At 43.4% G+C, this 27,241-nt stretch overlaps 1 protein-coding gene and 1 long non-coding RNA gene across 3 annotated transcripts in view; one reads left to right on the top strand and one right to left on the bottom strand.

Annotated features, from left to right (window-relative positions):
* Positions 1-9,860: 9,860 nt before the first annotated feature.
* On the top strand, positions 9,861-10,304 carry LOC118494005. The gene is made up of 2 exons (XR_004896068.1): positions 9,861-10,164; positions 10,198-10,304. It is a non-coding gene; the product is annotated as an uncharacterized LOC118494005 (long non-coding RNA).
* Positions 10,180-27,241, bottom strand: part of braf (B-Raf proto-oncogene, serine/threonine kinase) — a 35,910-nt gene continuing 18,848 nt past the window's right edge. Inside the window, exons 7-20 of one of the 2 annotated variants that reach the window (XM_031288234.2) lie at positions 26,443-26,562; positions 25,576-25,735; positions 24,855-24,894; positions 23,407-23,526; positions 18,865-19,001; positions 18,665-18,782; positions 17,271-17,355; positions 15,744-15,920; positions 15,532-15,578; positions 14,377-14,495; positions 14,129-14,260; positions 12,094-12,228; positions 11,185-11,338; positions 10,180-10,466 (exon numbers count right to left, since the gene is read on the bottom strand). In XM_031288234.2, coding sequence (XP_031144094.1) covers positions 10,444-10,466; positions 11,185-11,338; positions 12,094-12,228; positions 14,129-14,260; positions 14,377-14,495; positions 15,532-15,578; positions 15,744-15,920; positions 17,271-17,355; positions 18,665-18,782; positions 18,865-19,001; positions 23,407-23,526; positions 24,855-24,894; positions 25,576-25,735; positions 26,443-26,562 — 1,567 coding nt within the window. In that variant the 3' untranslated portion in view covers positions 10,180-10,443. The remainder of the gene's footprint in view (positions 10,467-11,184; positions 11,339-12,093; positions 12,229-14,128; positions 14,261-14,376; positions 14,496-15,531; positions 15,579-15,743; positions 15,921-17,270; positions 17,356-18,664; positions 18,783-18,864; positions 19,002-23,406; positions 23,527-24,854; positions 24,895-25,575; positions 25,736-26,442; positions 26,563-27,241) is intronic. The other variant, XM_031288235.2, reaches the window with a different exon arrangement.

The following is a 27,241-nucleotide window of genomic DNA, read 5'->3' on the forward strand; positions in this document are numbered from 1 at the left end:
TATTATCCGCTCGCTCCGAGAGCCCTCTGTTTCCGAGAAGGAAAAAAAGAAAGCGTTTTCACATCGGCCAGTTGACTTCTTAAAGTCTTTGTCCTTTGTCCATGAGAGTGGTTCAAAAAAACGACCTTGGCTGTCACCGGCGAGTTTTCATTAAGAAGCCTTTTGGTTGCCGAGCAGGGAGTGGAGAGCTGCTCTGTGGCTCTGCTTGTGAATGTTTTCTGACTCCAGAGATTGTTCAACCAAAGATCCTACTTCCAAAAAGAACAAACACATTTATATTTAAACACAGCGATTCTTGTGCAGTAAGCTACTTGCTATGCACCAGCACTTGCAGAGCCGACCCAAAGCCTCGGGGATCAGGGCTGTTTAAGGAGTTCGCTATAAACTTTTCAGATCAACTGGAAGGAAATTCACTGAAGGTCTTACATTGAAAAATGTACCCAGTGCAGCCACTGAAAGACAAATGTATCTACTGCTAAGTTGCTTTGATTTTTTAAATAAAAAATGGCGTCTTCTCTAAATGGCCATTCTCAGATACAATGACGGCAAACAGATGTCTTTGCACATGGTCTAAACTTAGCGTCAACTTGGTGCATATAAGCCAAAGGACGGACAACCTCTAAAACTTAGAGTGACCATAATACCGTAAGTACAGGACAATAAATCCTACAAATTAGGATACAAATGGAGATAGAGAGGAATCAAGGATTACATAAGGTAATGTAATAATATGCAGTGAAAACAAAGTACTGATCAATGTGACATCACCCTTTAAAACATCCATAAATATAAAAACAGTTCAATACTACAAATATAATAACTTATTCACCAAGAACACATAGTGTCTAAGACACTACAGCCATTAGAACGGCTCTGAGGCTGTACAGTAGCAAAATGCTAAGGTCAGCATGCTAACATTTTCACAATAACAATGTTGACATGTTGATGTTTAACTGGTAATGTTCTAAGATGTTCATCTTAGTTTAGCATGCTGAGGCTGATGGGATGTCATCAGCTCTGCAGGATTGGACAGTATTTGGATGAATTACTACACTCACTAACGAGGTCTAATACACTTCTCAGGTAACAAACTGTGAACATCTGGACAACAGTGTGATGGACAGTACTGCAGACGCTACTGTGGAGGTCCAGCGGTACCTTGCCGAACCAAATGTCAGGCAATCGGAGGACCCCCTTCAATACTGGGAGAAACAGAAGATTATATATCCTCATCTGTATAGGCTTGCTGTCAAGTATTTATGTACCCGGCTTCTTCTGTGCCATGCGAAAGGGTGCACCACTATCTTCCAGCGGTGAGTCAACCAAACATTTCAAAATATACAAAAGTCTGGACAAAGGTAGACACAGTTTGCACTCATTTACACAATAAAGACAACTTTATGAGGGACATAACCCATATTAATTACCCCTCAAATGCATTAGCCATGCATGAAAATTAATTACGCACAGAAAACATCCATGACTTGGTTCTGTCTCATGATGTCAGTGATGATGATTAGCATTAATACACCATGCCGCTCCTCCCTAAACATGTCTGCATGGTGGACCAAACAAAGGAACACAGAAAAGGTGAGTATTAAGAAACAATTCACTGTTCAAACCTGCAACTTAATACATCTTTATGAAACTAAACAGTGGTTGTGTGTGAAATGAATACCATATCTAATAACTAAAGCATTGTGAAAAATAAATCTGGACATTGGCATACATTATAACCTATGTCAGATTGCAGGGACCCAGGTTCCATTCAGCCCAAGATTATTTGTTCTGGGAGATGGGTCAGCCCTAAACTGAATACTGTAGATAAGCACATAAGAAGCTGGGTCCAGACTAGTTTAATGATAGCCAGACAGATTATTTTAAGAGGATGGAAGAATGAAGGGGTGCTGTCATATCAAGAGTGGGCTTGTGAGATGGCTAGGGTGGCAGCGTTTGAAAAAATTTCACACAAACAGTTTGCCAGATTGGATGTACTGTATATACTAGAAAATAGGTTAAGTAGCTGAACTTTCTGGAGGGCTCTTAAGAAGCTTTGTGGGGAGAGACGTGTATGATGGGCTTGTGGTGTTGTCATTTATACATATGCTTATTTGGTTTATAGTGTGTCTATTTTGTTTTATTTTCTTGTACGGTCTTGAATAGTGTAGTTACTGTGTCTCTGGGCGCATACCACCCACAAACCATTGGCTTGGTGGAAAAGCTTAATGGCACCTTTTCAAGAGTGAAAATAGTATAGATAACAGTTTTTAAATGTGTCTATATATCAAGTATCATCATGTGTATAATGAATAATTGTATGTATTTTCCATTTCAGGGCTTTGAAACAAACGGTGCAGGGCCACCCAAGTGACTGGGACAATTTTATAAAACCCACTGTATACAACATTTTCACCATATTACCTCATGTATGGAAGGGAGGCCCATTACCTGTATGAAATTTCAGACAAGTGGCAGGTATGATGGCATTTTCCTGTAGTAGGAGCTGCTTTAGCAACCATATCTACGTATCTGCTATAACGTGTCGTTGTGTTAATTTAGTATCCACACCAATGTTACAGATAAGTGAACAAGTAAACGCACTGGCTGAAAATGAGGATGCATCCATCACAACCACCAACTTCGGAGATGTGTACCCCAAAGTGGAGGCAAATATTAGCAGGACAAGAAAGGGTGTGGAAGAGGAAGCTATCGTTGGGCCAGGATGATGATGGCTTTGTGGTGGGGGACATCCGCCAGGAACAGAGAAAGCAGGGTCAATTAGAAACAATTTATTGGGTCTAGATAGACAGATACTTTATTCATCCCGAGGGAAATTTTAGGCATCCAGTATCTCAGACAACCATAACACAACAAACACACATACATACATACATATATCTCACATACATAAAAATCACTCACAGACATTTAAAGAGTTAACAATTTGTGAAGTGATTACAAAGGTCTGGTATGGACCGACCATGTATGTGGAACCACAGCCACGGATCCCTACCAAACGGAGTGCTGCCTCCACTCCTCCTCTAGCACTGCAGCCTAGCCCCTTGAGATCCCACGGTTCCCCAATCTAATCCCCAAATTTAACAGAGTCCACAATCCTCCACCTTGTCCACCAGTCCCCAGTGTCCAGCCTGTATACCCTCAATTTCACTCACCCAAGAGGAACGTAAATATAAGTGTCATTACACATTTTAACAACATACTGAAATACATCTGCATACATGCAGAATTCTGTCATCTTGCCTCAGGACTTGGGTGACCTTTTGGAAATTGACTCTGCATTCAATTTCAAATGAGGCCTTGGTAAATAACTGTCTTCTAATTCTCAGTAATAGATGAAATCTGGTCCGGAAAACGGCAAGGTGTGCTGTGGAGCAAAGTTGGACCGTATAAGTTGTTTGCCAGAGATGGCAGAATCTGGCCCCTGCAAGAAACGTAGAGAGTGAGGTAAATGCATTTATAAAGTATTTTCATTTACATGTTAAATATTTTTAATGGCAAATATGTAACTCCAGACAGGTGTCACTTAAGTTTGTAATGCATTCATCCACGGCGTCATTGTGAAGTTGCAAGAAAAATCCAGGCATCTGTACAGCATCAACAGGGGTCGCCATTGTTGTTTATGTGTGTGTGACGTCAAAAACTGTAACTGGGAGTACGACGATCCGGTACGAGGTCACGAGTAGTAAGTTACGGGTTTGACTGCCGTTCCAGGACACTTTCACAGGTAGAAGGTTGTGAAAACACGTGTTAGTGTGTAAAAAGTTCATTAAAATGTAATAAAAATAAATACATGTTGAGAAACTGAAATAAATGCCATGTTTACAGTATAACAGATTTCTAAGAGTAATCTTTTTTTCTAAAATCACATCGTTTAGACAGCAGGGCATTTCTAAGTCTATTTTTATACACAGAAAGTGATACAGAGAAATCCACATACACGTATTTATTCATTGGTTTGTGTATGTTTTCAGATTGACCCAATGGCCTATGATCTGAGGTGGGACAGGACAAGACTGGCACTCCTCCGTCGCTGCTTCCAGCTGCCCTAACCTCTGCTAAAAGATCCAACTTAATGAAATGACCAGGCTGCGTCTTGCTGTCTGCTCCTTTAGAAGTGTACTTGAAAATGGTTTTCAGCCGTCTTTATGTTTGAAAAAGAAAAATGGACAGCAGAGAAAATGAAACAGATTGTGTTTCGATGTAAGCTGCTGTGCTAAAATTAAAAAAGGAAATGTTTTAGCCATCAAAAGTCATGTCTTTTAATCCTGCCTATTTTCACACCTGTTTTTAATCGGGCTAATATCAGCAGACATCGGGGGCCTCGTTTATAAAACTATTAGTAGGATTCACGTCAAAAGGTGGCGTACGGACAAAACAGAAAGTGCTTGCACACAATAATTGGATTCATAAAAACAGTGCGTTCTCACATCCTACGCAGGTTTTCTTTTATAAATCACAATCAACTCTAAATGTGGCGCAGCTTTGTTGGCTTCATAATACCCCCATAGTTGCCTTTAAATAGTTAATGAAACGCCCCATATTAATAATGGGCCCGTTGGAGATGAGCTGTGCCTCGCCTGTAAAGTGGACGAGAGCGGGTGGCAGCAGGCGGGGGCAGTGACAAAAATCCGCGGTCCAGTTGGAAATTTTCCATCAGCCGTCAGGCTGATCTAAGTCCGGTGACTTTTGCGCGCAGAAACTAGAGTGAAGATAATGACCTCTTGTGAAGAGTCCATCATGTTTTTGTTTTTTTCTGCGTGTCCTCCTTAGTTCTCTATTCTATGTTCCTTAGGGCATAGAATAATAATCTGAGCCGGTCACTGGCTAAAACAAAAGTTTTAGTGGACACTAACTGACAATGAACATTCGCCCCATAGGGCTACACCGAGCCCGGTCTGTATACTATAACCATACTGGACCAATGTCAAAGATTGTTGTCATTTAGAAACAAAAACATAGAAAAGTAGGGTCCAGGTTGAGTCTAGCGTCCTCAACTACGGTAGCCGTTATGTACCAAGAAGTTATGACATGTCTTCCAATCTTCGCTTTTTTGGCGACGAGGATTCCTTCTCCTGTGGCTCGGCATAAGTATGATCCTCCATTATGAACTAAAGTGCAGTGCAGGCTTTCGAATTTGCCGGGGCAGAGACAAGCGCCTCTCACTGACCTCCTTCTCCGTCTCAGCTGGTTTCAGTCACGTGACGCTGGCTCTGAACGAAAACGCATTGGGGATTAGCTAGACAGGTAGGCTAGTGCTTGCCCGTCCAATACACATAAGAAATTCTTCACGTACGAGGATAAGTCAGATCATTGGCAGAGGTCATTTTACACCAATAAGGGACATACTTATGAATGAAGACATTGATTTTAGCTTAAAATATACTTAAAACACTACACAGTGTACTTTAAATGCCTGTTGCCTCTCCTCGAGTCTGTTGTGGGAGGGACGTGACGCGAGGAGAGGAATGGAGGATAAATAAACTGGGGATTGGGTAAGGGCTACTGTGTGTATCTCCTTCCAGCAGCAGAGCTTTCTGGGCACGTTAGTGTTACATGCTGCCACCATGTGGACAGACATGATTCCAAAGTCAGTGGAACATCCAATCACCATACCAATGACACAACAACCAAACTACAGTTTCCATGCACTTCTTTAATATATCAGTTTTTCATATTCACAACAAATACATTAAGCTCATCTCCTTATGATACAGCCTTAAATATTTATTTTTTTTATTTTTTTTTTTACACTCAACCGTTTTTCTCAGAAGTCTGCCTATCAAAATGTCTCTTCATCTTTGTCTCTTTATTTTGAACATTGTATTATTTGTTACATTTGTAGTCTCCATGCCTCCTAGCAAACTGACAGTATTTCCTTTGTACAACTATTTACAGGTGAAAAAAACAAAAAAAAACAAATCTTCATAAAGTTTTTTCATGATAGTTCTCAATTGAAAGGGATTGATGGGTTTAAGGTGCAGGCAAGGAGGAAAGGGAGGGAATGTTTAAGAAGAGAAATGAATATCGTTAACGGAAAGTTTTGGATGAAGATGAAGCCAGAGGATGTGTGGTGGAGCTCAGTGTTTAGCGCTATAGGTTCTATGAAGGTTCAGCAGATTTACATCTGTGGGAATAGTCTCATAGAAGGTAAAGATCTCCAAGGAAATTAAATACAGCTCTCCGAAAGCCATGACTTCCTCAGGTGAACAGTGAGCAATCTGAAACAGATCCCAGTACAGCGGGCTGCTGTCACGGCCTCGTTCCTCACAGTAGTTGCCAAGACCAAAAGCTCGAGAACAAGAAAAGTAAGTAAACCTTGAGCTGAGCTTTTATTGTCAACTGCTCTTCCAGGATAAAAATGAAATGTCGTGCTCACCATTTAAGCCAACATCGACAGGAAGTCCTTGGAATAGAGTAATTTAAGTTTGCACTGTTTTAAAAAAAAAAAAAAGAAATCTAGCCTTGACACATACTGGCAGAGACGGGAAACATTCCTGCTGAGAACAAGAACATGACAATTTAGAAAATACAATTCATTCCTTAAAGAGGCTACAATGGACAGTTTTGCAATAACAATTCAGTAGTCTCACATTGCCAGACAGTGCAGCGGAGGAAGGTCTGCCTAGTCCACACAACATTCCAGGATGCCTATTTTTTTTTGCAGGGTGGTAGGGGGAAGACTCCTGAATATTCATTAGGGAACCCATCCCTGAATGGCTAGTACTCATTGCCGGCTCTGGTTGGGTAGGTTTAGGCAAGAGGAGTGGGATTGGTTATGGTTAGGGTAAGAATGTGAGGGTGAGCCAATCAGGGATGAGTTCCCTAATGAATATTCAGGAGTCCTCCCCTACCACCCTGCAAAAAGGATGGGAGAAAAACGTGCTCCGGTTTATTGGCATTTCTTTAAACCAAGCTGGGCGGACGGAGCCACGGTGCCTCTGCTAAATAGCGTCGGGAAGGAACTTGTTTTGGTGGAACGTGTACGTTCAAAAGTAGTTTTAGTCGTGCAACAGAAAACTCTGATTGGACAGATAGTCTAGCTAGCTGTCTGGATTTACCCTGCAGAGATCTGAGGAGCAGTTAACCATAGTCCTCACAAATCCACCGGAGGTTAGAACGCCAACACAAAGACAGAGGAAGGGGACGGACATCTGGCAGAAAATGAGGGTTGTTTATGCTGCCCCCAAATGGCCAACACATCACTGACTGCAGGTTCAGCTGGGCTAATTACTTTGTTTGGCCACTTGGGGGAAGAAGAGCTCTATGTTCTGGTTTGGTCTTCACTACTCCTGAGAAACATCTCTGGCTTTTTTGAGCTTTCAATACACTGACAGCCCTTTCTGTGTGCCCACATCTCAGCAGCTGTTGATCAAAACCACAAGACCAAAGTTGTAATAAACCTGGAATAACCCTTTAAAACCTTTGCTTCTTCAGAGTGACATCACCTGGGACAAAGAGCAGCCAATAGCAGGTGGACATTAAGCACCTTGCTTTAACCAGTAGATATCCGGCTTTACACAGATTTGGGTTTGGTCACTCTCCGAATATGAATCCCACTCTGGGACAGGCTTTCGTCTGCTGTCTTAACCTGGGTAATGTGATGTAAACGTACATGTCATCACTGTGCATCCAGTCCAGAGATACTTAGATAGATCTGATGATTTGGAGCAGTTTTGAAGGCGTTTTAGTTTTGATGGAGCTATGCTAACAAACGATCACTCGTAATGTCTCCGAGACGTTACGAGTGTTCTCCTGGAACAATTCAGTCACGGAGCGGCTCGTACATCTTTGTTATGGCGGGGCGAATGTTGAAAATGCAAACTCACTGGATGGGAGTCAAACTTCTTAGCCATTTTTGGACGGTGGTGAAAAAAAGTTGGTGGTTGAGAAGTAACAAAAGAAGTCCCTTAAAAAAAAAAAAAAAAAAGGCATTCAAAGAGAGAGCAGGACTATTGATTTGTCTTATAGTTCATGCTGTTTGTCACTACCTGGCATCATTTATCCTGCCATGAACATTTCTTCCAGTTTGTGGTTTCAATATGTTTTTGTAAAACATTTTATGAGCTGCACCACTGACAAATGTCCAAATGACTGGAGGTGGTGAGGGCCGTGAACAGTACCAGGACCCAGTGTGGTAGTACCCGAGCTCGGTACTGAGACAACCATGGTATGGTTTACATTTTTGTACTACTTCGTAATCTGCAAGTGCCTTTATCATTTCAATTGTTAATTGTGAGGGTGTGTGTGGGTCTCGAGACCACTTTCTGAAGGTCTTGGTCTCGTCTCGGAATGGACTGAATCTTAGTTTGTTTTCTGTGGGTGTTTCTCTATGGGAATGTGGAGCTTTCCGATCAATTTAAGGGGTTAGCATTTCCCCCATTTTATCGTGACATGCAGTGTGGTGGGGAATTAATGGTGAGACAGATGATCCTGGACGAATGACGTGAAGCAGTGTGTCCGTATTTGATGGGATGCTTCAGCTGTTTGAGAGCAGCGGGCACTCTCATCGGCTGCACACTCGGCTGCTGGAGGCTATATCAAAGACCGTCCTTGGATGACAACGGAGCCTTCCCAGCGAAATATTCACAGTTCAGCCCCTGCACATGGCTCATGCATTGGAAATTTAATTTTGGGTCATCAGCTCTATGTCACAATTTATTCTTCAGTAAAAAGAAAAAGGCAAGTCGCTCATTTGCTTCGATCCATCTCTAAAAAGTGCAAGTACACGATTCACAAAGACTAAAACAAGCTTCAAAAGAAAGACTGATAGCTTCAAATAAAGCTGTTCTTGGGGGGAAAAAAAAAAAAAAAAAAAAAAGGTATATCCATAAAAACAAAAATCATAAGTAAATATCTGCAGGCCTGCCTGTACAGAAAAAGGCAAACATCGACAATAACAAAATCCAAAAAACTAAAAAACTGTAATAACACGTACAACCCTTAACACACACTGGAATGAAAAAGTACAGGTGCATGTGTGTAGAGAAAGTAAAAAGGTGTGATTGAAGTAACGTTTTCGGACGTTGACGACCCACAGAACTCTCCCGGTCCTTTCAGCAGGTAACACTGCGGCCCGTTAGTCAGCAGCTGCAACAATAAGGTCCCCGTTTTAAGCTGAGTGCAATATTTAAGCCACACGGTAAAAAAAAAAAAAAAAAACAGGAAAAGAAACAATGCACTCGGTATTCCAAAAAAAAAAATTAAACTTAAACAATCTGAGGTTGGGTTTTGTGGAGAAAAAAAAATAAACTTGACAAGCAAAAAGGAAAAGCTTTGTTGTAACGATGGTGTGTGACCACTCCCTGTACACACTCCTCAGCTCAGTGGAGCTCGCCAAATAACATGCACCTCGTGTTGGCTTAGACCGGGCTTCTTTTTTTTAAAAACAGAATAAGAAAGTCCCCCCGTATACCTTTCATCACCAAGCAAATGAGCATTTTTCATCCCAAAGAATAACTCCTGTTGTGGGTGGAGAAGTGCAGGCCCCGGACCTTTCTACCGGAAATCCGAAAGAATCGCTTCTCTCATGCTTTTATTTGAAGCTTTTGACTACTTCTTTTTTTTCTATTTTAAAGGTAGAGCAAAATCTGTCAGTAGATAAACAGCTATTGCCGTTGAATTTGTTGAAGGCAAACTGTATTTTTGCAGAATTTGGTCAGCATCGAGCCCACAAAGACAAAAAAAAAAAAAAAAAGCAAAGGCCAGTGCTGCGTGAGTGGAAGGAAAGCCTTCTTCTAAAATAGCTACCATCTCTTCAAAAAGAAACAGATGACCACAAAAAAAAAACTCAGCATTCCTAGCAAGTGCTAGTCAGCTTCCTTCGGGGTTATTCCCTGCTGAGTGAGCTCCAGCGCGTCTCAGGACCGGCTAACTCCTGGCCTTCTCTCTCAGCCGGCGGACGGAAGGCCTCTCCGCCCACAGGCTCGTTTCTGCCGGCACACGGAGAGCAGTTCAGCGGCCTCCAGCCTCACCCGCACAGGAAATGATGGCACGAGGGCACCGTGAGCCTCGGCTGCTCCTGACGTTCCACCTCCGTCTTTCCATCCTTTTGCCTTCATCTTTCCCTCCAGCAGGCAAGTCGATCTGTGGAGTTTTGTGCTCTCCTTCTCAAAACCGTTTCGCTATGGATATCTTTGTGTCTTGGTTTTTTTTTTGTTTTCTCCTTCTTTTTGTGAGTTTTTTTTTTTTCATTTTTTCCCTAATTGAGTTGTGTCCGCCGCTGTGGCCGTTTGTGCTGGACAGCGTTTGTTTGAAGGACTCCAGTGAGGCTGCCTTCTTCAGGTGGACAGAGGAAGAAAAAAAAAAAAGCACATTCTTTGAGACTATTTTTTTTTCAGTTTTTTTCAGTAATGAATGAATCCACTGCATGGACACGAGACTTTTGAGAAGTGACGAGGGATGGACTGGTGGGATCTGCAGCACTTACTTAAACGCAGAAAACTCCCCTGAAAAGCAAGGAAGAGACAGAGGAGGTTAGTGTGTGAGAAACCCAGATGTACCTGCTACTGTTAAAGCTACTGTCAGTGACAGACTTCCCACCCAGATGTTTCACATTAAAAGCCTTCAGAAGGGAAGAATCCCTTCCTCTTCTGGTGAGCTCTGAATGGGACATATCTACAGGAAGGGTTGAGTTTTATTTTAGAGTAGCTCAACAACAACTGAAAGAAGGGCAAAGTAGAAGCCACTGCAATGAATGAAAACACGTATACATGTATGGGGAAGCAAAACATTAGAAATACATTTTGAATAGTAATGATGACGCAATAAGGCAAAGCAAGTATTTGTTGCCGGACTGCTGGATATAATAATTACTGTACAGGGCTCCCTTTACATGTGCGCTACATCTACAATCAATTTAAATGAAGTCTTCCCACATTCAACCAGCGTTGTACTAATCAAGTGAGTAACAAATAATCTATTAACCAATATAGCAGTCTAATCCGTGTTTTCATCTGTGTGTGAAGTTACGCAGAAAGTAGGGTCTGTGTGTGTGTGTGTGTGTGTGTGTGTCTTTACTTGCATCTTTGGACTTTGAGTTTTTACACCTTTAGTGTAAAAAATTTGTGAACAGAGGTCACTGCTGACAAGCCTTCCTTCTTCAGTGGAGTAGTTTATAATACTCAATGTGTGTGTGTGTGTGTGTGTGTGTGTGTGTGTGCTCACCATAGCCGCCAGCCTGGATGGGGGTTTTGGGCGAGGCGCAGGCGTACAAGCTGAAGTCCTCCGTCTGAAAGCCGGCCCGGTTTAGCGAAGGCTCCGAGGCGCTGCGGTGGATTTTGGGTAAGGAGCGAGCCAGCAGCTCGATGGACGCCAAGATCTGACAGAACACACACACACACACACACACACCAGACATCAGTCAGAGTCAGAGTGAGCACCATTCACAATTAAACAAAGCCATTAACAGCGCTGTGTGTTGATTCAGCTGCTGCTTCTTCATCTCATGAACCTCTGAGGCCATCTGCTGGCTAAGCCAATCAATTCCTCATTGGTTCAAATCGGTCAGGTGATGGGACCATGAAAGGAATTCACAGAAAAAAAAAAAAACACGTCTTCTGAGCCTACATCACGGTCATTCGGATTCTCCAGTCATCACTGACTGACTCAAACACAGATAGATAGAATACACTTTATTGTGGAATTGGTCTTGGGCGTAGTGCTACAATCTGTTGCTTCACAACACAAACATGACACAGAGAAACCATTCGGAAATCGACAAAGTCTACACAAAAACATAGACATCAGATCAACGGAGCATCTTAGGACATAAAGGAAGGACACAATATGACTGTACAGACAATATCACATCTTAAACTGTGACTAATAATTAAAGTGCTGGTGTATTTATTGCACTTTGCTCTGTTGTGCTACAATTTCCCACAGAAGATCTACTATAATGTAAAGCCATAAATAAAGGGGACTGACATAAGAGAGAAGGGGTCGGCACGTACAGGTGAGGCCTGTCTCTAACGCGAGCCGATTTTACAATAAATATCTGGTTCTATCTGCAGTTCATTCAGCGGTGATGCCATCCCAGAGACGAACAGCAGCGGTCGCGTTTCTTTGTCTCACCTGAGGGAAGAGAGGCCGCTCCTCTCTCTTCTTCTTCAGGCAGTCGGCCATCAGTCTCTTCATGGCCTTTGGACAGTTGCTGCGCACCTTGCTGAGGTCAGGAGACAGGTAACCTCGGCCTACCATAAATATGATCTATGGCGAGAGAAGAGATGAGTCATATTGTAATTATAATAATAGGCAGGGTTGAACATTTTGTAGACCCATAGCTGCTCATAAAGCTCAAATATTAATGTTAGCAAACAGGACTGGACTGGACTACTTTGTTTACTGTGCTGATTTTATTACAAAAACATAAATAAAATAATAACAAGTAAGATTCATCTAAATCTAATTAAGCATGTTAAAACGATGCATGGATAAATTCCAAATAAGGATCATACAATTTGCAAAATAATAAATTATGAAGAAGTGAAGTTCCAATTCCATTTTAAAATGAAAAGGCTGATAAATCCTACATTTGTTGTGCAGTTTGGATTTGGCTGTTGCCTGAGGAGCACATGCCTCAAATCTAATCCTGGTGATGAACAATCAATAGTAGCAGCTCTAGATAACTGTTAAAGTGCCCATATTATGAAAAAATCACTTTTTCTGGGATTTGGGGTGTTATGTTGTGTCTCTGGTGCTTCCACACACATACAAACTTTGAAAAAAATCCATCCATGCTGTTTAGAGTGAGATACGGTTTCTGAATGTGTCCTGCCTTCAGTCTCTGGGTGAGCTGGTCAAAATCGGCACGGCTTGTGATGTCACAAGCCAAAACGAGCTGGCTAACCGCAACCATTAGCTCGTAGCGTCAGCATGCTAACGCTAATGCTAACGCTAGCAACGCTAGCATGCTAACGCTAGCATGCTAACGCTAGCATGCTACCTCGTTCTCAATAGCAAAGCACTGCTACAACAGACACAAGTTCACCATAATCTACAAAAGAACTACTTCCATGTGCGCCCTCATTTAGAAGTCTCCCAGCTAATCCTGCCTTGTAACTGACCAAAGTTGTAGAAACAGCCTTTCTTTTACTGTCTATGGAGCTAGCTAGCTGACATGATCTACATCTGAGCTACTGCGCATGTGCAAGTGCAATCAAAGATAGTACAGAAGAAGAAGAAGAAAAGAGGTCTCACTCTGTAGCTAAAACAGAGACCAGCTGAAAAGAGGATCTGCAGCAGTGAGAGAGAGCACTGCAGTACAACACAAATATGGTGTTGAAAATTAAACCATGTAAACCTATTCTGGTACAACCTTAAAATACAATTATGAACCTGAAAATGAGCATAATATGGCTGCTTTAAGGTTCCAGAAGGAGTAGAATCAGCTGGCTGTGTTCCCCCGCTTCCAGTCTTTATGCTAAGCTAGGCTAACCATATCCTGACTCAAGCTCTTGTACTTGAAAGGGGAAATTTGCAGATTTTCAACCGTCTGTGTGTTAACGCAGCATGCACATGCAGGTGAATGGCGTCGGCCTCCCTCCGTGCCGCCTGCGCCCATTCGGCGCCCCGAGCTACCGGCTCAGCACCCAGAGCTACCGCCCCGAGCTACCGGCTACTGCCCCAAGCTACCGGCTCAGCACCCCGAGCTACCGCCCCAAGCTACCGGCTACCGCCCCGAGCTACCAGCTCAGCGCCGGCTCGACACCCGGAGCTACCGGCTCAGCACCAGCCAAAGTCGGCTGGACAATGCATTTTGCATCCTGCTCGTGCTGCAGTGACACAAAGCCGGTTGAAAATTGGAACACGTTTCCCTTTAACACACAGACACGAGACGCACAAGTACAACACAAGTGAACAAGCTCCTTTCCCAAAGTGTAAATCTATTCACTTAATGACTGGAACTTGAGTCGGTCCGTTATGTGATGGATCCAGATTTGCAAATGGTAGCTGTATTTCCTGCTCACTTGGTTCAGACATCACACTGCATGTGTGAGGGGGTGTTGGTACGTGTGTAACCAGCTAGCTGCGGAGCTGTATTCTGAATCTCTATGAAGAAATAAAACATGCTGTACAGATATTAAAACATGAGTGGGATTTATCGTACCTGGTCTCGGTTGTTGATGTTGGAGTAGGGCAGTGCTCCTGACATCAGCTCGTACAGCACGATGCCGAACGCGTAGACGTCTGACTGGAAGCTGTAGGGGTTCTTGTCCTGCAGCCGGATCACCTCCGGAGCCTGAGAGAGCACAGCGGACACTCACTGGACTGCAGACTGCCAGCTAGCACCAAATACTGTTTTTATAATAAAGAACCAACTCAAGAAATGTAACACTTGATAAGGGCGACACTGACCATCCACAGGATAGAGCCAGACAGCTGTTCAAACTGGTGCGAGCCGCTCCAGCGGGACTTGACTGTAGCCAGACCAAAGTCCCCGATCTTCACCGTCAGATCCTCGTGGAGGAAAATATCTGGAGGAAAGGAGGTCAAGGAAGCGCTCTCTTCTTCTAACGACTCATCGTTTAAACGTTAACCAACCAACCAAGAATTATTTAAGAATAAAAGGTGGGAGAGAGATTCTGCTAAAGCCCAAAACGGTCTCCTAAGCCCCTCCCCCCACAAGGGAGAATGAATGCGTGTGCATGAGCAGTGACTGACACGCAGTTAGACACCCCCCCTGGCCCTGATTGGTGCATCTTACCAACTGCACCTTTAATTACAAAGTTTTTTTTGCATTGTAAAAGCAAAATATGCTATACAGTCTATTTCTTGTTGTGTTTTAAGCTGCACTTTTTTCCTTGCTGGCGGCTCTGTGCTGGATGGCGCTCACAGCGGACAGTCTCGATGAGGACTGGCGGGTTGAATGTCGGCCACGCGTTTCCTTCCAGGAGAGTGACTGCATGTGTCCACCGTGACAATACATGGAACATTGTGGCTCTGCGACCGGTACAAGTCTGCAGCTGTCCACGGAACGCGGGAAGTAGGGGTGCATGATATATCGACTCAATATCGTTATCGCGCTCACGTTGCGCAATATTATATCGAAAGTGTCGCGATTTTTATTGTTTCTAATATGTCCTGTTCTGTAGACATGGTCCTTATTTATATATTTATTCATGTTGGACTAGTCTAATATGACTGTCAGTTGAAATAAACCTTGTGTTGTATTTGTTATGAATCTATTTTGATCCGTTGTCCCGTAACTTTTGCAATTTGACATATGTTTAACAATATTAAAATTAATATCGATATCGCAATATTCATTATCGATATCACAATATCAAATTTTGTTAATATCGTGCAACCCTAGCGGGAAGTATGTCCGAGTGTCCTGGACGGGTGAACTGGGACTGATTTCTGGTTAGTAATCGGTTCACGAGGGTCGGCTATCGGTCAGAAAAAAAAATCTAAATTATCATCCCTACCACAGATTTCAATTTCATTTGGAGAACAGAAAGACCGCAGCATGAAGATGAACTGACTGAGTGAAATGTCTCAAAAGGATACTGTTGCTCTTCAGATCTCTGTGGATGATGGATTTGGCGTGCAGGTAACTAAGGAGGGAAAGAGCAAAGAGTTTAGACCAAGCACACACGCGGTGACCTCTGACTAGAGCCCGTCCAATAAAGGATTTTTAAGGCCGATACAAATATTTGGCGATTTAAAAATCCAATATTCCGATATATCGGCCGATATATATTTAAAAACTTGGGACTCACTCCATGCCCTGAGCGGTCTGCCGGGCAATGTCAATCAGCTTGATCATCTCAAACTTGGTCTCGATGATGTGCAGGTGGTGGTACAGACTGGAGCCTTCGCACCACTGGGTGACGATTGCCAGCTGAGGCTTGGTGGTGTAGCCCATGAACAGCAGGATGTTCACATGACGCGTTTTCCTGGAGCAAGCACACACACACACATACACACGGGTCCATGAAAAGACAGAAGTGCAGCACTGCAGTTTTGTATAGCTTTGTCAAAGGATGATACTTCAGTAATCTGATCTTCATTTGTATGGCAGTATGAAAGGTGCACAAATAGCAAACTAATTTAAAGCTACTCCAATATAATTGGCTGATGCAGACATACACAACCTGACCTTTGTTTTACATGTAATGAGGCTAAAGGAACATTTATGCACTGTGTCTGGGAGTGTGACAATTAATTAAATAATTCTGGAGGGAGGGGATCAATAAAAATATATATATAATATAGCCTTCTATAACCACACAGCCCCCACACCCTATGGCGCAGTGATGTCTCACACACACACACACACACGTTTGTAAAAGTAGAAAACAGGGAAGCTGCTTCTGTGATACTTTCATATAATTTGCTTTTGTAGTACGGCAAAAGTTGAGAGAGAAATTGTGTTGTGGGTTATGACGCGGGGGGTTGTTGAAAATTGTATTTGCAATGAAAATGAATAAAAACATTGGTCATTATTCATTTATTTATCTTTATATATTTACACGGATGCCCTAGCCTGGAAATCCAGACCCAAATCCGAAAGATTAAGGGTCTGGCACTGAGAAATGAAAATGGCCCAACTCGAGGGGCGGCACCAAGCATGCATTTGAAAATCTCACTGCACGCAATTGGATAACACTAAGACCAATCACAACAATACACAGGGTGACGCATCTAGAGCGTACCCATACGGTTAGCTACCAGAGGAGCTAACTGGTAGATTAAACTCTTAGCTACCAGAGGAGCTAACTGGTAGATTAAACTCTTAGCTACCAGAGGAGCTAACTGGTAGATTAAACTCTTAGCTACCAGAGGAGCTAACTGGTAGATTAAACTCTTAGCTACCAGAGGAGCTAACTGGTAGATTAAACTCTTGCCGTATCCGCTCGGCAAAACAGCAAAAACGTCCTTCTTGCAAAGGAACGATTGGAGCGCTGTCTTCTGTTCCTCTTTTAGATAAAAAGCCAAGTCTAACTCGTTCATCGTAGCGGCCAAAGCCGTTTCAAACAACTGGTGTTCATCCGTAGCCATCTTGCAATGTTTACTAATGACTTGGACGTTGCAGCGCTGTCGTCATCGGTTTAGCTCGCCTCTGGCCTGCCTATATCAGATACACCGATGTGATTAGTGCAGCTCGGCTACAAGGGCATAGTTAATGAGCATCATTGCTGAATGCCAGAGTGACTCGCTGAGCAAATTCAAATTGTGCTCTCGCAAGAACTCTGGATTTCCAGGGTACGGATGCCCCTGATTTAAGGGTGGATGACAGAAGTTACCTGAGGACTCCCACTTCGTTCTTGAAGGCCTGGAGCTGTTGCGGTGTGGGAGCTGTGACGTTCAACATCTTCACGGCCACGTCACCTGGGCGGGGACAGACGACATGTCAGGCAAAGACATATGCCAGCGTTGACTTTAAGAACATGTTGCACAAACACAACTGCATTGTATTACCAGTTTGTAGACTTTTTACACATTTTTAGATCTTAAATGTTTCACCAGTGAAAAAGCTGCACACATTGCATACTGGTCAGTGCCACTGGCCCCGCCGGGCGAGTAGCTCAGGAATCTACTGATCCCTAAAATCTCACACACTATACATATAAACAAACAATACCTTTAAGTAAGGCTTGTTTTTTCATAACTTAAAAAAATTCATCAAACTGGAAATAGTGCCTTTATTGGGGACTATTTTCAGCAGCGGATGAATCCACATTTGGTGCTGTAGGGGGTATTTGGTTCCTACAAGGTTCCTAAAACACTAATTATTAAAAAATAAGTACATCATTTAACAGTAGTAAAACCAAAGAGATCCTCCCAGTCCGTCTTGACTTAGACATTTATTTATCTGCTATTTAAAAGCTTTATTGACGCAGGGACAAAAACAATTTTAAGTCTATTTAATCTAGATCGAGGGACTCTAAAGGTCCTGACACACCAACCTGATAATCGGCCGTCAGATCGCCTGGCGAGGTCAGTGACTTGAGTCTGTTCGGTGTGTTCCGTGCCGTCGTCAGCCGGAGGAGCCATCTGCCTTTATTTGGGCCGTTTTGACATGTTGAATCGGAAGACGGGCAGTCGGACTCAATGACCAATCTGATTGGTGGAGCGCTAACCCGGAAATGACAAGCGGGATGAGCATGACTAACGCCTCTCAAAATCTGATGAAAATCTTTTAAACTGACCTTTGTCGATCTTAAATGAAGACAGATTCAGCAACTGCACGGCCTATTTCTCTCTTAAAATGTTTTCAGTTTTGGGCGACAATAAAGATTAGCGCCGCCTGCTGTTATGGAGATGTATTACGTCTTGCACACGCGCAGAACCTACGCTCAAGTCGGTGTCGCTTCAGTGTGTTCCGAGGCACTTTTTGGACCAAATCGGGGAGGCGGTCAGTCCGACTGCCTTTTCTGCCGACGGTCGGCCATCGGGTTGGGGTATCAGAGCCTTAAACCTCCTCCTACGTCTACGTTTCCAACCGAGCCGCACCACTGTAACTGTAGTTTCAAAAACGTCCTAAAAATACATTACAAAAAAAATTCCCAGTGATAGATAGTAGATAGATGATACTGATAGAGGGCAACTTAGGCCCAGTGGGCCACCAGGCCTGCAATACACTGGGGAAACCCTGTGATGCCAGTGGTCTGAAAACACAGTATAGCATTGGTCTTACCATGCCACTTCCCCTTGAAGACAGTTCCAAAGGAGCCAGAGCCGATCCTCTGGCCCAGAGTGATCTGGCCCTCGGGGATCTCCCAGTCGTCGCTCGAGTCCCTCCTCCCCAGGGTTTTCTGTTCCACAGGGCACTCAGTCAGCACGGGCACACACAAAACGGACTCCAGACAGACACCAATATCTGGGACAGGGTCTCACCATCTTATTGCGGTCCTCAGACGAGGACGACGACTTGCGCTCCCTCTGTGGGCACGGCGACTTCTGTGGTACCTTGACGCTGGTCAGAGAGCCAGGTAAAGAGGCGGGGGGCGTGGCCGACAGCCCTGTGGTGGAGCCTGCAGGGAGATCGGGTGGGGGGGAAAGAAATAAAAAGAAGAGGTGAGACGGCGAGTTCAAAAAGAGAAGGTGAGAGAAAGCAGAAGAGTAAACAAAGAGGAGCTTTTCAGTTGTGTGTTTGGTCACATGCAGAGGAGAGGTGAGGGGGGGGCTTGGTTGGATGGCAGTTAATGGTTTAATAATCTAGACTTCACAAAGTACATCACGGTTATTAACTGCTTCTGCCAGGACCACAGAGGATGTTATGATGATTGCAAAGGAGACAGATTTCAAACTGTTGTCTCTTCAATGGAGTTCTCCAAAGAGGGTTTTAAACTCCCGGGTATGTTAGCATGTTAGCCTGGGTTAGCACAAAGACTGCAGCAGGGGGAAAGTGCCAACCAAGCTTCTAAATTATTATAAATCATTTATATTTATTATTTCAACTTACATGCTCCGTTTTGGCTCATGCAACATTTAAAAGGTGCTCTAAGCGATGTTGGGTGATGTCACTTCTTGTTGACGTTCAAAGTATTTTCAAACAAAACGAGACTAGCTCGCCCCTCTCTCCTCCCGTCCCCTCCCCCTCCCTTAACTAACTAACCCCCCAACCCCCACCCCCAAATCCTTCTTGTCGGTTATTGGCTGGAACACTGTTTATGTTTGGTGGTGCAGGTTGGCGCAGTTTGTTTTTGTTGCTGTTTGTGGAGCCTGGGCTGTCTACAGAGACCACTTTTTTTGTTGTGAACGTGTGTTCAGGGGACAGGCAGCTAGCAGATAGTGAGGAGATGTTTGCTGTATGTGACAAAAAATGTTGTAGCCGTCATCTCCATCATTTGGTGTAAGGTCATAAAACTCAGTCCCAGTCACTCTTTCTCCCATCTGGACGTTCAGACAAAATCAAACGTGTCTGATATTATCCTAAGTTTGAAGTCTTGGAAGTGAAGTTAAATCACATGAACATTGTCAACAACCAATGGGTGCTCTCCCTCCAGCACCAAACAGGAAGCAGCAAACGGCTATAGACCGTGGTGTTGATGGTTGTTATGGCGCCGCGCTATGCTAAACGCTAAAGAGGGAAAGTTGCAGATTTTCAACCTTTCTGAAGCGCGTCATCCAGCGGGAGTTTTACCGGCAGATAAACAGAAAAATCTGCAAACTTTCCCTAATATTACCAGCTAACGCTAGCTAGCTAGCTAGCTTGTTTAAATTTTTCAAACCAAATCTAGTTGTAGTCTTGCAATGTGTGACCCTGCAAGATCCCCAGTCTTTACATATTATGACAGTCTTTAAGGTTATGATTGTCTTAAGATGTGAGATGGGGTCAGTCTATGTGTATGGTAGGCATTGCACTGCTATACAACAGTCTGCATCAAACATTTGTGAAATGACAGGTAGGTTTAGATGCATCTACTGTACCAACTTACATAATAACAGATAATGATAAAGCTAATTATGAGCTAGTTCCAGTCAGTTAAAGGGATACTTCACCAATTAGCATTAAGCTTTGTTTCAGTAGAAACCTGGTAGTATTTTCGAATGACCGTGCTTCCCTCCCTCATGTCCCTCTGAGGCGGGCCTTCTCTGTATTGTGGGTCCGGAAAAATCGGAGGCTTTCTCGGCCAGATGCTATATACTACAGCCAGCTAGTTCCGCATGTTTTCAACCCGCCCATAGGGGGTGGGACTGTCACTAGCCGATGCGACTCCAGTGTCAGCCATCTTGAAGCTAAGCTAATAACAGGCCTTCTCTTTTCAGCAGCAAACTTTTTACAATTATGTGCGTTCAAACTACCGCACGTGTACCACCGGGATACATTGGCACAGATCGGAGAATATGCAGGAAACTTTATTACAGACGGAATACTCGACACACTACGCGAGCTTCGCCTGCTACGGAGACCAGCACCTCAGCCTGTGGTGTCGCTAGCCGGTAGGGGTGGAGCCGAACCCCAATATGGTATTCGGAAAGGCACAAATAACGTGGTTTTTACGAATACTTACTTCGAACAAATACTTTTAAAAATATTTGTATTCAGGAACAAGAAAAAATGTATATCAAAAAGCTGCGTTTCCTCATGAGACCGCAGTACATGCCCGGATGAGTGAGTGATGTTCAGGAGTCGGGGGAGGGGAAAAGAGTAAAAGAGGTGACTGACACAGGCTGCTCCACACAGCAACAGAGAGGACTCGGCTGAGCGAAAAAACACTTAACTGCATCACTATTTTTGTTGAATAGATTTTTTTTGTACCTTAACTGGGTTCCGGAGGCAGTTTATAACTTTCGGGAAGCGGAGTTTGATCGGGAGATTATTCCATTATGCTGCATTATTGACGTCTGCAGTCGGGTGCTTTCATGTTCGCTCTGTTTACGTAGCTAGCTCTGTTAGCTCGGTCATTTAGACAATAGGCTGTTGACAGAGTAACGTTAACGTAAAGAATACTTACACTATAACGTAAATTAGAAGTGTAACGCAAAAAAACTGGATTTTTACGCCCATTTTGAATTTTACTCGAATACAAATACTTTTCCCCCCTCAACAAATACAAATACAGATACAAATACCGGCTGCTTTGCACACCCCTACTAGCCAGGTAAGGGGACATCTAAAGCGCTGTGCGTGATAGCAGAAAAGCGGGATGAGGGCAGGAGTTCGAGCTAGGTGGAAAGCTAATGCTAGTCGGCCACCTGTTTCATCAATCCTGCTTGCAAGTGTCCGCTCATTAGACAACAAACTGGACTACATCCAACTTCAACGAAACTCCCAACGCAAGTTCAGAGACTGCTGTGTTTTTGTTGTTGTGGAAACATGGCTGAACAGCAGTGTACCAGGCCTGCTAGCCCTCTGAGCAGATGATAGTCGGCTGCTCTGTCACCGGGTAAGACTAGTGGAGGTGGGCCGTGTTAACACGGACTGGTGCAGAAATGGGCAGCTTGTATCCAACTAACTGCTAGTGGAGTTTGTGACTGTTAAATGCCGACCATTCTACATTCCACGCAAATTCACGGCTGTGTTTATACTCTGTGTTTACATCCCACCAAGCGCTAATGCTAGTATGCGTTAGCTGAACTTTACGGAGCATATAATGTGTGTGCACTAAATGTAGCCTGTATGTCATTTTTATATAATGTCGTAATTATAATTATTGTAATTATACATTTTAAATGTGTAACACCATTTGAGCCACGGTGAAACGTTGTTTCATGTATATGGTTGAAATGACAATAAAACACATCTGAGTTGACTTAAGTGTCTCACTGTCTATTATGTCTGTAAACGGTAGGCGTGGCTTGAGAGTGGACTCGTAGGGAAGCGAAGCAAGTGCATTCTGGGAGTTGTTGTCTTTCATCCACGAGCCAAAAACACATTTTCTGGCTTTTCTCGGTCTAGAAGGCACCAACTTTCACATTTCTACTACATAAATGACCCAATTTATTACATATTCATCTTTCTAGTGGTGAAATATCCCTTTAAGCTTAGTTTGACTTCACTTTATTAGGTTTTCAATCTTTGAAATTTGTAATATTTTATGGATATGCAAATCGTTTCATAACGACTCCATGCACATGCAAGTTAGTGCACGACATCATCTGAACTTTGTGACTTTCCAAGCAGGCAGTAGCTACTTTTTACAACTATAGCTACAATCATGTAGCCATTATAAATATAGCAACATTTTTGAATGTCATGACTCTTTTTGGTATCCGGGTATCAAGAATGGTGCTGATATGCCATCTTAATAAATGTGTCATTTCTCCGACCGACTGGTTGCAGTTTATCAGACTTCATTTCTATAGAAACGAGAAACAACATGGGACTAGGTTTGGTACACGTTTGGTGCAAACATATGTTTAAAACTATGTAGGCCACAAATACAGGACTGGAGTTTCATTTTTAGACAGATATACAGAGAATAAATACTGTAGATTGATTTTTGGTGAGAATTATTGCAAGCCCCAGCTGACAGAACACACTGTCCGAATTTCATTGATGAGGTAAGCAAAGAAATATTTATGGCAAACTTACCCTTTAAAATACTTGAAGTCATGGTGATAATGTTCTCTATCAAATCAAGCAGCCATCTAAACAATGCAGTTATGTGTGTGCTTTCCCAGAGTGGTAGGTATTTCATTTGAATTTTTGAATGTGACTAAAGCCTGGTGTCAGAACAAGTGATGCCACTTGCATTAGTTGAATTTTTACTAGTGTTTCAGCAATCAAAGCCCCATCCCTAGATCCAGAGCAGTGTGTGATCAGAGCAGCGGTGTGTGGTACAGAGAGCATGTGAGGACATAAAGGGGAGAAAGAGAGAGAGGGGGGGGGGGGGACACACACACAGTGGATGTGACACAGGGCGGGGGTTGGTGTGTGGTGAGGGGGTGTGGGAAGGTGAAGGACACAGGAACACACAGAGGCCTAACTACCTCGGAAAACAGGCTCGGGCTCAAAATCAAACACTATGTCATTGGGGTAGGAGTATAGGAGGGGGCTTGAGGTCCGTGTTCGGTGCTTCCTCAAGCAGCGGGCGGGGTGGGTCGGGGGGGCTGCAGGGCAAAGAGAAACAGACAGACCATCACTGCTACTCCCCCTGCCCCTCTCACCTCTGGCTAACCACCGGAGAGGCCTCCTCCCACACGACATGTGCTCGTCAGCTTTCACACGACTACATTTACTTTAAGATGGATGGAATACATTTCGCTGTCAACGTTTTGGGAAATGTTCTGATTTGCTTTCTTTCTGAGTGAGATGTTCGGATTGATATCATTGATATCATGTCTGTGTGTTAAGCACAGAGCCGGAGTCAGGATGTGGTTAGCCCAGCTTAGCATGAAGACAGGAAGCAGGTGGAAATCCATGGATGTACAAAGACAACTGAATACAGCATTGGAGGCGGAGCCCCGTTCATTCCAATGAGAGTTGCTCAGTGGAGCACAAAGCCAAAAAAGTTCTTCTATTCAACTATATATATATATATATATATATATATATATATATATATATATATATATATATATATATATATATATATATATATATATATATATATATATGGCACATCATAGGTTTTTCCTTCTTAACAATGCTGAGTTTGACTAATATATTATGTTTAACAACAGCCATTGCCTGCAATAGCTTAGACATGCTATACGCCTAATGAGGTCAATTCTATTTTCTTGATGCGTGTTCTTTAAATAACACTAAATGCTCACTTAACATCCATTTTACAGATCTACATAATATCCAAACATCTGTAGAGGAGCGACTATACCCCGGGGGGGGAGGGGGTGTATAGTCAGGGCAGCAGACACGGTGGGCAGCCCACCTGACATCCAACTTAGAGTGAGTGGTACTTACAAGAAGAAAGCATATACATGCATTTCCCAAAATGTTGCTTTAAGTAAATTGCTAGTCTGACACTAAGAAGTGGTCAGAGGCGTATGTTTCTAGGACTTTTAGGAAATGAGCTGTTTCTGAACTAAAATGAGTTCCCTTATCAAAAGCATGTGGCCTAATCAATCATCTTTACATCATGAAGACTACTACAGACCCCTGATTTACGGACAAATCTTTGGTGATTTTAATTGCACTAAACCTGTGTAATGAAGTTGAAAGATTCATCAGCTAGCTGAGTATTAGGAGGAGCTCGGCCTGGCAGAGCAGCTCAGAGTAAGAAAGAAAAACGAGGTCTGGAACTGGAAGTTCTGTTCTTCCAGAAACCCTGACCCACAGATGGGAATAAACGTGCGTCCTCATCTACTGCTCTCAGTGACTGGACTTCACACACACACTCACATACATACATAAGAACCAGAGCACGCAGACACGGGATGGTGGGAATTAAGCCACAGAAAGAGTCTCCTCTGAGCCTTACCTCCATCAGACCTCGGCAAGCCCTGATCCCGAATCAGGTCCTGAAAAGAAGGGAGAAGAGAAATTAATATGCAAAACACTTTATACACATACACACACACACACACACACACACACAAAAGGGGGGGGAGAGGGAATGACATGCAGCAAGGCCTTGGGTCGGATTCTAACCCGGGCCACTGGCCAGTTGCATTAGAAAAGGCAACAAACAGCCTTACCTTGACAAAAAAAGCACTGAACTGACTGTAAACGAGGCTAGCTCGCCCCTCCCTCCTCCTCATCCTGTCCCCTCCCTTCCACGCACTAACTCCCCCAACCCCCACCCCCAAATCCTTGTTGTCTGTTATTGGCTGGAACACTGTTTTTTATGTTTGGTGGTGCAGGTTGGCCAGTTTGTGTTTGTTGCTGTTTGTGGAGCCTGGGGTGTCTACAGAAACCATGTTTTTTTTTTTACAGTGAGGAGATGTTTGCTGTATGTGACAAAAAATGTTGTAGAAAAGTAACAGATGATGGCTGCTACATGATAAGAGGAAGCTGGAGGCTCTAGACTCTGCCAAATATAACCAGCTTGTAGTTGGTTAGCTCCCGTTCTCCGGTTAAAGAGTATCAATGAGAGAAATCAGCTGCTGTTTGGTTGGAACGAACCCTGCAGAGCCATGATGGCAACTCATATTAACGGTAGAGAAGCACACATCTATCAGAGTCAGTAAGAACAGACTCACATCAATGTTGACCGGCTCGATGGTGTTGATATGGACGTTGGGGGCGGAGGACGAGCGGTCCCGCTGGCCAAACTGGTTGCGGTGGTCCTCCTCGTTGGGCCGGAAACTGGGCGGGATGGGTATGGACTTGGACGGGGACACAGTGGCATGGCATATAGACCTGGAACCAGGAATTATGCAAGTGAAAAGTAGACAGACTTGCTGGTGACAAATCAGAAATTTGTATGCACATTTACTACTTTACTACTAGTACTACTACTACATTTAATACGAAACACAATTCTCAAAATGAACGCGCCATCATTACCACCCACCCAGACAAAAATCAAGAAAGGATGAGAAAGCTTTTTCTAGTATAGACATCTAATCTGGCAAACCGAATATGAAATTTTTTCAAACGCCGCCACCCTAGCCATCTCACAAGCCCACTCCTGGATTGACAGCACCCCTTCATTCTTCCATCCCCTTAAAATAATCTGTCTGGCTATCATTAAACTAGTCTGGACCCTGCTTCTTATGTGCTTATCCATCCCGCTTAGGATTGACCCATCTCCCAGAACAAATAATCTTGGGCTGAATGGAACCTGGGTCTCTGCAATCTGACTTAGGTTATCATGTATCCTGGTCCAAAATTCCTGGACCTTATCACAGGACCATAGGACATGAAGTAATTGGCCGTTCTCCGTCTTACATTTCCAACAATTTGGTGTGTCTTTCAGACCAAGTCTAAACAATCAGGAGGGAGTCCAATAGAAGGGATGAATAGTCTTGAACTAAATGAGGGAAAAGGTTTTTTTTTTAAAAAAGACTGGAGAAGCACATTAAGAGGAGAATGACTCCTGTGGTGTGTGAAGGTGGAGCACTCACCCGGTGGAGTCGGATGGGGGGAGTGATGGACAGGCCTCGGACACAGGGGTGGTTCCCTCCGACGAGACCTCCTCCTGGGTGAACGGGTGATGCTCGAAGAACTTGGACACAAGCAACAAGCTGCGGAACACACATCAGAAAAACTTGGTAATTATTCAGTCAGTCGTTTTCCTCTCCACACAACTTGACTCGGGCTGGACGTACCTAGAACTGAATCAAAAATAATAAAAGCCACGTGACAGATACGGCTGACTGCTCTGCCATTATTAGGCTATGGAGTCTTGATTTGTAAAGATCAACAGCTCACTGCTTTCATGCCCTGACACCTGTGATTTACATTTTTGGAAAGTTTTATGTTTGGAATGTACCACACTAAAGGTCAAATTTAAATCATTATCAATCATATTTTAAGTGCAATAACAATAACTTATTTAACCAGTCAATTGGGAACAAACTGTTAAAAGAAGAGCCACTAGATGGCACAAGGGAACTTTACAACAACAGCTTGAGTTTCTGAATGCACTCCGACGGCGTCTGGAAAAATGCCGCTGCAAGCTACCGGTAAGCTGCGCTGTCGTCTCTGAAGGATTGTAATTTTTTATCTTCTGTAGACGTGGAGAGAAAAATAAATACAGAGAGAATCGCCGATCCTGCTTTTGATTTTGATGATTGCAATTGAAAGCTCATTACGATCGAGTCTGGCAACCTTAAAAAGAGTACTCAACTCATTTAGCATCACACACTTAGAACACGTCGGACTCACACTGGACAGTTTAAAAAAAAAAAGGATCAAAATCGA

Source organism: Sander lucioperca, chromosome 20 (genome assembly GCF_008315115.2).
Source record: "Sander lucioperca isolate FBNREF2018 chromosome 20, SLUC_FBN_1.2, whole genome shotgun sequence".
NCBI classification, from domain to species: Eukaryota; Metazoa; Chordata; class Actinopteri; order Perciformes; family Percidae; genus Sander; species Sander lucioperca.